Here is a 13,215-nt window from a genome sequence, read left to right on the forward strand (position 1 = left end):
CAAACAAAAATGCCCGTTACGTATTTTATATGGATGTCAGCGAGATAAGGTGTGCATTCATGCAGTGGGAATAGGTGACACCACTGGGTTTTTAGCTATGAAGCATTTCCAAAATCGGACAATTCTCACGCGTGCATCAGTGAAGCGCCGGGGAAATCGACCGGTGCTCTTTCAAATGCCCCAGGATCTTCCATTAGTCCAATCAGATTCGAATGAACGGGTCTTTCCCCGTGTCAGATATTAATGCTTGATAGTAGCGACATGGTTGATTTGCCAGCAATTTCTCGTAGACAGCTTTCTTTCTGTGTGTTCGAACCACAAGAAAGCGGTTTTTTTTTGCTTCGAAGCTGCGAGTCATTTCGAAGCGCGGTCACTGAGTCAGCAGCATGTCGTAATGACATGCACTACTAGAACAGCACAAACCTTAAAATGGCGCTCGCTTCGACGGAGCCAGTTCTGTCTGAACGCATGTATTGATTGCACGAACAAAGCGGCAAATACATTAACTGATCTGAGATGTATGATTCTGTGTTCAGGGACCAATAACCTAAACAGAGGAGTATTGATAAAGGGTAAACTCCGTTCAGTGAAACATATAATAACCTTTTGCATCGTTATATATAAGTACTGAACAAACTCCCTAATAATACAATTCCGCGAAATTCTCATTTGTGGTAGGTTCAAACAGGGCACGCATCCCCAACACATTAGTCGAATCGAATGTACTGTATCAAGGTGAGACTAAAACGACCTTGAATGACGACACCTTTCATGAACTTGACGAAATTTGTAAAATCACTGTGACAAATCAAAACGTGTCCTTCTCGAGTAAACATAGCGCGCTATACATTTTGTAAGATATATATAGATGGTGCATACATGCATTGAATGGACAATCACAAACTCGTTGATGATGTTGTGACTGAGAAAATCTAACGCTAACGGAATTTAATGGAAATGAATCAAACATGAGTAATGACTGATGCGTTTTTCACCCTCCTATTTATCTATCTGACTTCAACCAGGGCACAAAACCGACAAGAATTGCCGGAATTTTTTCTTTCCAATTGCTGAAATGGCAAAACAGGCAAATAGAAAGGGAGACCAAAACAACCCACGACTGAAAAAGTGTACACTTCGCACTAGCGACGCAAGACCTTCACACACACGCTCGCAAAGCACCTTGACATACGATCACGGACGCCATGAAAGATTTCCAGTGAGGCTACACTCAAAATGGGGTTGAGTTCAAGAATTTCTCATTCGCTTAGAAGGTCACAATAGGTGACACATAAAAATAGTTACAATGTTTGTTAAGTGCATCTAATATAAACTTACTATAGGTGTGTAAAATGTTACCCTGTTCAGAGTGTAGACCGTAGTGATAAAATTGTAAATATGTTATACTCGCCCCATATACATGGCAGCTTGATCTAAACGTTTTAACAATAATACATCATCGGTGATGGCAGTCGCGTGACAGTTTGATGACATTTATTTTTTCAGTCTGAAGCAATGACAGAATACCTATGTCTCATAAATGGCATTTTTTGATCGTACGCTAGACTGACATCAATCAGATAAATTTATTATTTAGTACCAAAACGTCCACACTGTAAAATTTGCGAAAGTGCATTGACATTGATGTAACTGATAAACTCTTTTGTACAGGAATAAAATAACATCACGTGGATCTTGTTTGTTCATAGTGTAGACCTTGCCCCATTTGGCACACGGCATTGTACCCTGTTTATTACAAATTCGTAAATTGGCAACGGCGCTGCTTTGGCCATTTCATTTGAGTTCAAGTTCAAGTTAACATGATTGTCGCCGAAGAGTCAGAAGGCAACATAAACCTGAACATTGTAATGACTGCGAAACAGAGAACGTTTCATTAAAACCCTCGCTGCGGCTGAATTTCCAGGCGTCTTTCATGCACGCCGGCTCTGATTACTTCAGATATTTCTGTCCCTAAACCGAATCTACATTAGAACATCATTTCTGTATCATTTTCAGTTTTCTAATAAAAATCGCCCCATTAGTTCCATATTCCCTCATTTTCTCATTCGATCGGCAAACATTTCTGAACGAACTATATTGTTGATATAATGCTAGACAATTTCCGACGAGGCTTTTCAGACATCAAAGTTGGGTCACATTACCGAATGAAAATATCTCAATTGGTCATGTGGTTCTCGGTATTTCTCACAGCGTAATTACCTTAATGGATCGGATCAATTGATTATAAACCTCTGTCCGATACTTAAGTGTTAGTCTTTGCGTCGCCATTTTGCAAAATCTTTCTGCGTTCTCGAAATTTTAACCGTCAAACAACCCATCCGATGAGATCTAACGCGAGAAATCTAGAATATACATTGCTTAAAATGTTCAATTGGTTTTTGAAAGGATGAGCAATAGATGCAGCACATATGTGGTTTGTGTTAAAAACATCTTGCATATTTACATATCGTTCATTCGCATTAGAGAGAGAGTTTGCTACTATGATACCTCCTCAGAAGTCTGGAAAAAAGGGTAAATGAGGATAGACCATCAACTTCATGTCGATCAAGTAGTATTGCCACGAGTAATTTCCGGGTTCGGCACCTCACTGTCGTGAACGCTGATTCTGGACGATGTACCGACAAAGCAGGGTTTTGTTTTGGCGGTTAGAGGAATGATTCTGGGCACTCAGACGTCATCATCGGTAACGAAGCGCCACAGACCGCATCTTACATCGGCCACACAACATTCTTGTAAACGCTGAACGAAACTCCTTGTTGAAGATGGTGTATATGACAGGGTTGCAGCAACTGTTCGCATACCCGATCCAAATGATGAAAGCTTCTGCGTGTTTGTTCAGCGTACAGGTTGAGCAGAATGGCAAAATTATGTACATGATGAAAAAAGGCAGCCAGCAGAGAACGAATCCCCCCATGATGATACCAAGAGTCCTGGCGGCTTTTCTCTCTTTGCTGACCGATATCCGCTGTTTCTCTTCTCGCATCTGGTCTATCATGTCCTTGACGCTAGAGTTGGCGGTCACCGTCACGGACGGCGGTCCAATAGCGGAGGCGTTTCGACTCGACCCATCGTGCAGGTTGCTGTCACTGCTTGAGCTGGGCTTGAAATGAGTCGGCTGGCTAGTAAAAGTCGCAGTGCTGGCGTTTCGGCGTTTGCGTAGCCGAAGTCTGGCAGCCTTATAGATGCGGAAATAGACAACGGCCATGACAACAAATGGCACGTAGAAAGAACCCAAGGCGGAATATATGACATACCCTTTTTCGGACGTCAAGAGGCAAAGTCGCTGCCAGGGCAGGATATTGTAGACTCTGGTGTGATCGTTCCAACCGACGAGGGGAGGCATAGACACCAGAGCGCTGAGTCCCCACACGAATGCTATGATGACTAGGACCCGCTTTTTTGTGCGCTTTGCTGCGTACGAGATAGGGTCGGTGATGGCCCAATAGCGATCCAGGGCAATAGCACACAGGTTGAGAATGGATGCCGTACACAAGAACACATCGCTGGTAAGCCAGATATCACACAGGGAATAACTGAATATCCAGTATCCATAGAGATAATTTATTGTAGACAACGGCATGATGTAGATCGCCACAAGAAGATCTGCAACCGCCAGCGACACGATGAAGTAATTCTGTACGACTTGGAGGGAACGCTGAGTTAAAACTGACGTTATGACAAGAAGATTGCCGAACGCGGTGGCTACGATGAGGGCACTGAAGAGAGTACCAGCGACGACGGCTTCTGGTAGCGGCGTCAGTATTCCGACATCTAACGTTGTGTTGTTGAGAGGTACCATTCTCGAAGATAACGTACTTGTCCTAATACCGAGACGGAATTTAGAGTTCGAAAGCGACGCAGAAGATATATGATGCACTGATCAGATGTTGCCAAGCCCCTGCGTGGGTAACGATGCTCTGGGCACTTCTCTAAGACTGCACACACAACCTGACGGGACCAAGACGCGATTACAGCATCACCGTTGTCAAGGGAGTTTCCTCAATAAACCGTCATTGCAAAGACACCTGTCATTCAGAGGTTCGTCGGACATAATGTTAAAAATAGAGAGAATTCCACCTGCTCTTACCGAAACAGGTCCGAATCAGGCACGCCGCGAGTGGCTGACATGCGTTGTCTCTGCCGTCAAGCTCGTAGAGGCGCATCAACGTTGAACGGACAGAAAAGTCCGACTGAAACACACGCTGGCGTGCTGCTGCTTTCCGTGGTAACCGTCACACAAAGGCTTGTGCTCTTCATTAAATATTAATAACCGAGTCAGAGGTTTTGGAAAACGATAGCGATCAACGGCTTTCAATGCAACCCGTTAGAGCGCACTCCTCGCAGTTGAAACACGTCTCTGGTATGAAAAGAAGTTGCTTATTCGGTTAAAGGGAGTCAGCTCAGCGTTGTGGACAACAGTCCGTCCATCAACAAATAACGTCCATATTGATATAACATAACATTAAAAAGAGTCGGTCACGCGAGAACTCATTCAAGTTAATACAAAAGGCAACTGTTGCGTCACTATGCATAAAGCAGTCTCTCGTACATTCTACGGATAACTCCGGAAGATTGCAGACCAATCTAACTACCAAGGGTCGACAATAGAGTATCGACATCGTATTCCATATCGGCGCACACAGGTAGTTTCTGCAACGATGGCGAAGCGTGGCAGCGGCGTACAACAGAAAATCAATTTATCATTCGGTCATCAAAATGTCGGTACGGTTCAAAGGTATACGAGGAGGACAGACTCGGAGAGGATGTCAGTGGATCAATCTGGAAAAGAAGTAGAATAATGAATAAATTGGTTTGCATGTTATGTGAATTGTTTGACACCACAGCAATTAGCAATTAGCAATGGCAATTCAATATTTGGGAACTGGAAGACATTGGCTCGATCAAAGCACAATTATAAGAGAATGCACTGCTAACACGATGTTAAATCGATCACACAATTATGGAATTATGAGGCAGGTTGTCTTGGTGCCAGATAGCGGCCCCTCCATTTTATGGCAATCGATACAGTGTATGTAGGGTTGCATTACATGGTCTTAAGGACCAGTTAGCTGCTTCGGCCCGTCAAGATCGATCAAACCAATCAACTTACTTAAGATTAAGGAGAGTGGTATTAAAGGCTCCGCCTGTCATAGGTTTGCGGTGCACATTATTGATGAAAACTCAGCCTTTAATTGAAAAAAGAATGCATAATCCCAATATCGATATCAGCCCAAAGGGCGATTCGATCGAGCCAGGTGCTACAGATGTCGCCATGGCAACAATTTCAAAGGGGGTAGTAAACTTGGTCGACCCTTTATTTTCAACCTTGCCTGTACACAAGTTTATCGATAAATAAACCAACTAAGAGACGGACTAAGATACTTCATTTTAAACACACACACGGTACCCACGGCTGTGTGAATCTTAGATTGGGACAACTGTTATTATCTGATCGTGCACAATTGCCATACCTCGTCTTTTTTATTTTACTTTTTTATTTTATTTTTATTGTTTATGACTGTGTGAGTCGTCCAGAATATTATGAACATATACTTCCTCTTGCAGTTCTGCATGTACCTTTAAGTTAACAGAAATTTTTCTCGACCCTTAGGGAAAACTTTCTGTCATCGCTGCAGATATACTTATAAATGCTGTCAGAACTGGTCCAAGACATTTTCCGTCACGTGACTACACTGGCGTGATAGACAGCTGAAGATTGCGTTGCATTTACAGGACATTTGAGCAACTCTGTCATCATAACTGAACCGATAAAGTCATCCCTTTGAGGCTTGAGGACTGACTGATCTGCATATGAAGTGTTTACTTGAACACTCAGTTGCGAAGAAAGTTCAAACTCTTTTGTCAATTTTGGTGAATTAGCGGACTTTGGTGAAGCGTTGAGCAAAATATTAAGAAACGGTAACAGAGTCCTAATGTTAGTTTTGGCGATGACCCTTACAGATTGAATTCCAGTGACACAGAAGCTGCTCAGGCAGTTCGATATGTCATCGTTTTGATAGTGTGGCAGTGAACCAGAGCCTCTTCCCTATGCGGACGCGACTATAAACTTTACAATCTAGTTATAATTGAAACGTAATCAAATTACGTCAGAAGGACGTTGGTTTTCACATTTTAATCGGACCGGCAACAATTTTCATTCAAACGTCTTTCATTTACATTTCCGGAGCAAATTGAAATCGTGCGATGAACAATAATGCATGGCTTCCAGTATAATTTATGTAAAAAGCCCCGCGTCGTCTTCAGCTGACGTTTACTTTGAAATGTATGGAGCTAAATCTGATGTCGATTAAAACATGACATTTATTTTGCATAATGGCACCATTCTTATAATTTACGATGTCTCACGAGAAAAAATCGCGCCACGCCAGACATTTCGATTTGGATTCCGCGAATATACTCACGAAGTAACCTTGCTTCAACCTTGTCGACAATTTCACCGACCCCATATGTCTCTGCCTGGCTGGTGCACCATGGAGGCTTAACCCCATTCACAGAGTCACACATAGGACTTCCGTCGTTTTGAATATTCCTCAAATGTGCAGTCATCCGTAAAACAACCTGCCTGTACTCGTTGTGTGAATCTGCACCCGGTAGACTTCCGTTTCCATGGCATAGATGCGAAACGAACGTGTTCTACAATCTCATCGATTGTGACGTCGGCAGGTGAAAATTCATAGATTTAGATGTGCGATGCCGCAAACAAGAGTGAATAAATTCACTTTACACGGCACGCATAACAGGGTCATCAATCAACGACGGTAAAGATCATAGGTAGACATGCTTGGCCAGGATATGAACCTATAACTTGTGCAAAGCTCATTTACAATATACCCGAAAAACTATAAATAATATGAAGCTAGTTCTCATGCACTGAGTTGAGCTCACAGTTTGAATGTATATACATCAGTGAAATTAATGCAGTAGCTCACTGAACGTAGCGATTTTCAGATCAGGAGCAATAATGGCGAAGAAGGGCAAATATAGGTCTAACCCCGATAATCTTGGTTGACCTTTACCGCTCCTATAATGTATAGTTCTTAATATTCACTCTATCTGAAATTTATCAAATAGACATATTTTAGCGATTTCCGCATGGCCAATTCCCCGGACCCTGGAGCCCTTGAAAGCGTCTCATGCGAAGACAGAAACCGCGAGTAAGGGTTATTGTTGAAGTGCATTTGTTCGCACGACGGTGTAAACATGTCGCGCTCTTCGCTACGCCCTTGATAGTGATCTTGAAGTTTGTGTCTGTTGCATACCAAAGAACCGAAACAGCGATCCCTGGAATCGACTATTTCTTCATCAACGAACAGAGAAAACTCTCAACTATTTTAGTGACTGCTTTTAAACGATTATTTTTTCTGTATGAGATTAACTATAGGCCTATTCCAATGCATACCTTTGGTGAATTACACCAGGCGGATTTATCATATGACCACTGCAAATCATAATGAAAAAAAAACACTAAAAGCTTAAACTTTGATTAAAAAATTGCACTCGATGAACCGTACTTTATAAGTTAACTTTAATTGGAAGCTGTTGCAGTGACGAGCCGCGTACTTTGCATGAATCGGATGGGGATTGCAGTGATGTACCATGTATGTAGTATGTCTTTGTTCGGTATACACCAACAATAAAGATTATTTTAAAAAAAACTAAATAGTGGTAAAATATGGCATCCCAGTGGTAACATGTAAAATAACCCCCTACTTAGTCACACCCGGCCGGATTGTAGAAAAGCTCGTGGGCGTTCTGGATTTTTCAAAATAAATGAAATTAAAAAATCGGATTTTTCCTCGAGTATTTAACAAAATTAAAAAGATATTGTTGGTGTTCAGCTAGTCACCGTGCACAAGTAGGATCGGAAAATACATGCTCGAAGTAGCACTACTGTCAGTGACTAGATAAGTAATGGACATAATATATAGTTCCCAATGTGGGTGACTTAATAGTGCCGGATATAACTGTAAATGAATTATTACTAGCGCGAAGAAAACGGAAACACAAGCTCGGTGTCCTATTCAGAGATCGTAAACCTTGCCATTAATTATGTAACCTGAATTCATGGCTTTATTAGCGCAGATTTCTTAGCTCCGATAGCTGGGATATTAGCTTAAGAGTTTGAATCTACTACATAATTTCAATGCAGTGGAGGAAACATAGATCTGTGGAAACGGCAATACATTGTTTGCGAGTAAGGATTACAGATACAGTTTTGCGTTAACAGTTGCTACGTTCTGTGTCGGGATTACCCTATATTTTGACCACGCTGCATGGTTTCCGACGAGAATATCATCCCTAAAAGCACTAGCGATAAAATTAGAGATAACGCAATGTGTATGTACCCTATAACCTGCATTCAGATCAATTAGTATCCATTTCAAAATAATTTTTACTTCTGTTCAAATCCGTGAAAATTTTCGTAGCTACCATGAGGTCGTCACAATTCCAAGCGTGTAAGTTTCTCAAGTATTGCTGGCAAACTTCTCTCTAAAGCGAATTAAGTCCCAATATTGTATTCTATGGTGTTATTTTTTCAGAAAGTGTGGATGCGTCACGATGTACCATACGTCAGTGATTGACGTCATTTTCATGCTAGGGCAGTGCGAGTATCCTTAAATTTAGCGCGAGTGCTTTGAGGGTAGTCGCTCTATTATATGCGTCGAAACTGCTAAAAGCACGAACCTCTGCAATTTTTGCCCAGTCCCTTCTGGTGATAACTGCATTAATAATACTATTCACTGACAAAGATAAGGGCACATGATTTTATAAATAGCGTAAAGGTGATGGGAATCTCACGAGACACAAATAAATGTACCATTCGACCAATATTTCGACGTCTCCATTCAGGATTCCAGATCACCTAACAGTGATTGACTATATTGCTTCAGGAATGCAGGATGATGATATACAGCCCATGCGTTTGATGACGCAGTAATTGATTATGCAGAAGAGAGGCGGTGATTTTAAGAGGGTTTGGGTCGATTTTTCATTGATTTCAGATTACCCTATCATAGTTCGGTAAAGAGAGCCGCCTCTATCCATTTAAGTAGAGAAATGAGGATATCGATGGTACCTCTTGGAGTTCGCAGGCCTCCGGGCGATCGTCTGATAACAACTGACGCTCTTGTAAAGAGAGCTAGGCACCAAATTGCACAATGGCTTCCCAAACCTCGTAACGAGCTTTTCTGTAGTGTAGCATTTATTATTCGATGCATATTGATCTCTTCAATTTATTTTTACATGTGTACCCAATAAAATATTGCACGGATATTACTGACTTCATGCAAGACTACACGTTCTAAAAATACTAAACAATACATTTAAAATGCAATATAATTTCCTAAGTTAGTCCCTGTGTGTACAGTTTATACAAAAAATCTTTGTAATGTATTGGCCTAATGTACAAAGGTATGTTCGTCCATTTGTGAGCATTCGTCTATCTTATGTATGTATGTATGTATGTATGTATGTATGTATGTATGTATGTATGTATGTATGTATGTGTATGTATGGATGTGTGTGTTGTGTGTGTGTGGGTGCGTGCGTGCGTGCGTGCGTGCGTGCGTGCGTGCGTGCGTGCGTGCGTGCATGCATGCATGCATGCATGCATGCATGCATGTATGTATGTATGTATGTATGTATGTATGTATGTATGTATGTATGTATGTATGTATGTATGTATGTATGTATGTATGTATGTATGTATGTATGTATGGATGTGTGGGTGGATGGATGGATGGATTGATTTGTGTGTGTGTGTATATGTGTGTATTATTATATATATATATATATATATATATATATATATATATATATATATATATATATATATATATATATATGGATGCATGTATGGACGCTTGCTTGCTTTCTTAAAATTGTACGTATGTAGAAGCTATAACCCTGTTTGTTTTGAGAAGTATGTACCCTCCCGTTTTGTTACTGTCACATTTTTCTCTTCCCGACCGAACGAATCTAGTCTAGCAATATGACGACACTTCGGCGGTAGTTAGGTAGGTAGGTAGGTAGGTAGGTAGGTAGGTAAGTAGGTAGACAGGCAGGTAGGAATATGTACCTACGTATGTAAGCATGCACAGACGTGCACGTAACATTCAGTTTTTCGTTAGTACAGTGATGATATAAGGGTTTGCAGAGTGTACATGTATCGCAGAAATATATAACCCGGGTTTGTCTGAAACTGCGCAGAGAACATCTGCACCTTGGAGACAGGACAAGCACCAGCGATGGCACTGTTTCGCATGCCACTAACAATACTTCAAGTTCTGGTGTGGATGGAGATCTACTTTTCAAAACAAATACTGTTTGATGAAAATAGCGATGATTTTGGCGTTTCCATGAACATGTCAAAGGAAGTACTTCGATTTTGTAAGAAGTAGCATGTGTGTTCAAGTATATAATCTTATCACAGATCGATCCACGCTAACCGTACGACAGACACACAGCAGCGTCTAAGGGGGTACTTTGTCTGGTAAAAATAGCATAAGAACAGCTGTCAGAAATTTACTCTATTTGTGGTTTAAGGGGCAAATTACGTCAAACATCCTTTTGAAAAACAGCCGGCGACATACTTATAGAGAAATATACACAAAGCGAAAAGATATAAGATGTATGAGACGATGACGTCATGTTAATGGAAAATTACTGACATAGTGGTGAAAATGGAAGCATACGTCACATTGTCGCGCTGGATGAAACCCATTGTAACTTATTCAACATTTTATTGATGTCAGAAAACATTAAAAAACGAAAGTGCAATTATTTGAAAAGGAAAGACAGATCACCTGATTTTGCAATGCTGCTTTTTGATCAAATACTAACCCGCCAGTCCGGCGAACCGACCGAACGACCAGATCACGTTAGACATCAGGAAAAACGGACAAAGGTGATTACACTTTGCATTCTGTTTCACCTGGAGACAAAATTATAGATTTCTTGTCATTTCTCCTCAATGCAGACTAGCTGTCAACATGCACTCTTAGTGTTAGTCCTATTGCTTAATATACTGGAAAGGTTGCCAGACCATGTTGTTAAAAATCGCTGGCATTAGCTTAACATTAACAAGTGACATGCGTCAGTATGGATTTCTGAACAAATTTTCAGCCATCTTTCACTGTCATCACATCATCCTACCACTAAGAGTCAAAACCAATCCAAGTCTAGGACTCTCATATTCAGAAATAAATCATTAAAATCTGAACGCATGCATAATTGTTGACGTATATATGTAAGTTATTGCAGTTATTACCTAAATTTAAAATTTAAACTGTAAACACAGAAAACTGCAAGAGGAATGGATATTATGTAGTTAGGTAGGTAAGTAGGAAGGTAAGTAGGTAGGTAGGTATGTATGTATGTATGTATGTATGTATGTATGTATGTATGTATGTATGTATGTATGTATGTATGTATGTATCTATGTATGTATGTATGTATGTATGTATATATGTATCTATGTATCTATGTATCTATGTATTATGTAGGAAGGTAGGTAGCTAGACAGGTAGGTAGGTCTGCATAGAAATATTCATATAAGTGCATACTCTTATGGAGACAAATATATGTCTGTATAAACTCTTTCAATGAGAGAGAGAGAGAGAGAGAGAGAGAGAGAGAGAGAGAGAGAGAGAGAGAGAGAGAGAGAGAGAGAGAGAGAAGTTGACATGTAGCTGTGTGTTTGATGTTCAGTGTACATCCCGTCAAAATTCATCGTTCAAGAGTCAATATACAAGAAATCTAATGATCGGATAAACTTTAAGCTGAACACACATCAATAATTCTGGAATTCTTGAAATCATGCGAGGTAGCGAGGTATGTACGTTGTTTTTGATTGAAAACAGTGCAAGTCAAAAGGGAATTTCGGTTCATATGTTGCTATGTATTTGATTCTGGAAATTTGCGATGAGGTTGTGGCACACTTGAAAATTAAAAGAATGCTCAGTACGTTATGTCTTTCATGTAATTATGCCTTCTTTAAGATATCACTTTACAGGTTTTGGTAGACTTAAACTGACGTTAATTGCAAAAGTGTCAGTTGTACCAGTAGTTCCTTCTTGTCGATTTTGCAAGCTCTGAGCGCCACCTACGACTGAACAGAGAATATATTGGATTCTCATGTAAGACAGTAAAATTGTTGATTGAATTGGAGGCCTTTGGACAAAGTGAGGCTAGAAATATTCACATAATGAAAAGCTTGTGATAATTCAGATGAAATTTTTTAATGATGCAATGGGCTCTTTGTCAAGACATACATAAATATATACATACATACATACTCCATCCATCCACCCACCCACCTGCCCGCCCGCCATAATTAGCTACCTACCTACCCATCCACCCACCTACCTACCTACCTACCTACCTTCCTTCTACCTACCTACCTACCTACCTACCTACCTACCTACCTACCTACCTACTTATATATCTTAAGTTCTGCATCTCAGTTCATTGAGATGACTGAATTGAATCCCATCGTGTGAAGGAAAGCTTTGAAAGCAGATGCAACTGATTTGGCTGTGAAAGACCTTATTTCGGAGAAAGCCGCTCTCGACTTTATATACATAGTTATTTGACCGGTCGATGACTCTACCACAATCATGTTGTTGACGCTTGCGCAATGAAAAGTCAAATAGAATATAGAATAGAATAGAATAACTTTATTTTCCATTTATGGTAAAGTACCTTTCGCTTCACCAATAACACATTGCAACCTTAAGTGTTAAATATTAAAAATATGAGATAATTTTCCAATGGAGAAAGGTCTATATTGAGTATAGTTATTGCACTTCGAACAAACGATTTTTTGAAAAGGTTATTTCGAATTACGGGTATACTCTGTATCGCCGTCCGGATGGCATCTTCTCAAAATGTAAATGTACACAATGAGAAGTGTCATTGATAATTGCATTGGCTTTTCTGTGAATGGCGATTCTATACAGATCGATTTTGTTTCTTGCCGATTTTTTTTCCTGCCATGCTGACGACAGGTGTGAGCTTATGCGTACACGTGCAAATACGTGCAAGTAATGAAACTGGTCTTACAGTGGTCATCATTTTGCAAAAATGAACTACTTTGGGCCAAATTCGTCAAAATGGCCCATTGCCTATCATCAATGCAATATATATTATGTATCATTGTTTTAAACATTTATA

General features: G+C 40.4%; 1 protein-coding gene across 5 annotated transcripts in view; it reads right to left on the reverse strand.

The window, feature by feature from the left end:
- Positions 1-1,242: 1,242 nt before the first annotated feature.
- Positions 1,243-13,215, reverse strand: part of LOC139119892 (probable G-protein coupled receptor No18) — a 120,035-nt gene continuing 108,062 nt past the window's right edge. For all 5 annotated transcript variants that reach the window (XM_070683839.1, XM_070683835.1, XM_070683836.1 and 2 more), the window contains one exon: positions 1,243-4,800. In XM_070683839.1, coding sequence (XP_070539940.1) covers positions 2,699-3,820 — 1,122 coding nt within the window. In that variant the 5' untranslated portion in view covers positions 3,821-4,800 and the 3' untranslated portion in view covers positions 1,243-2,698. The remainder of the gene's footprint in view (positions 4,801-13,215) is intronic.

Source organism: Ptychodera flava, chromosome 20, assembly GCF_041260155.1.
Source record: "Ptychodera flava strain L36383 chromosome 20, AS_Pfla_20210202, whole genome shotgun sequence".
Taxonomy (NCBI): domain Eukaryota; kingdom Metazoa; phylum Hemichordata; class Enteropneusta; family Ptychoderidae; genus Ptychodera; species Ptychodera flava.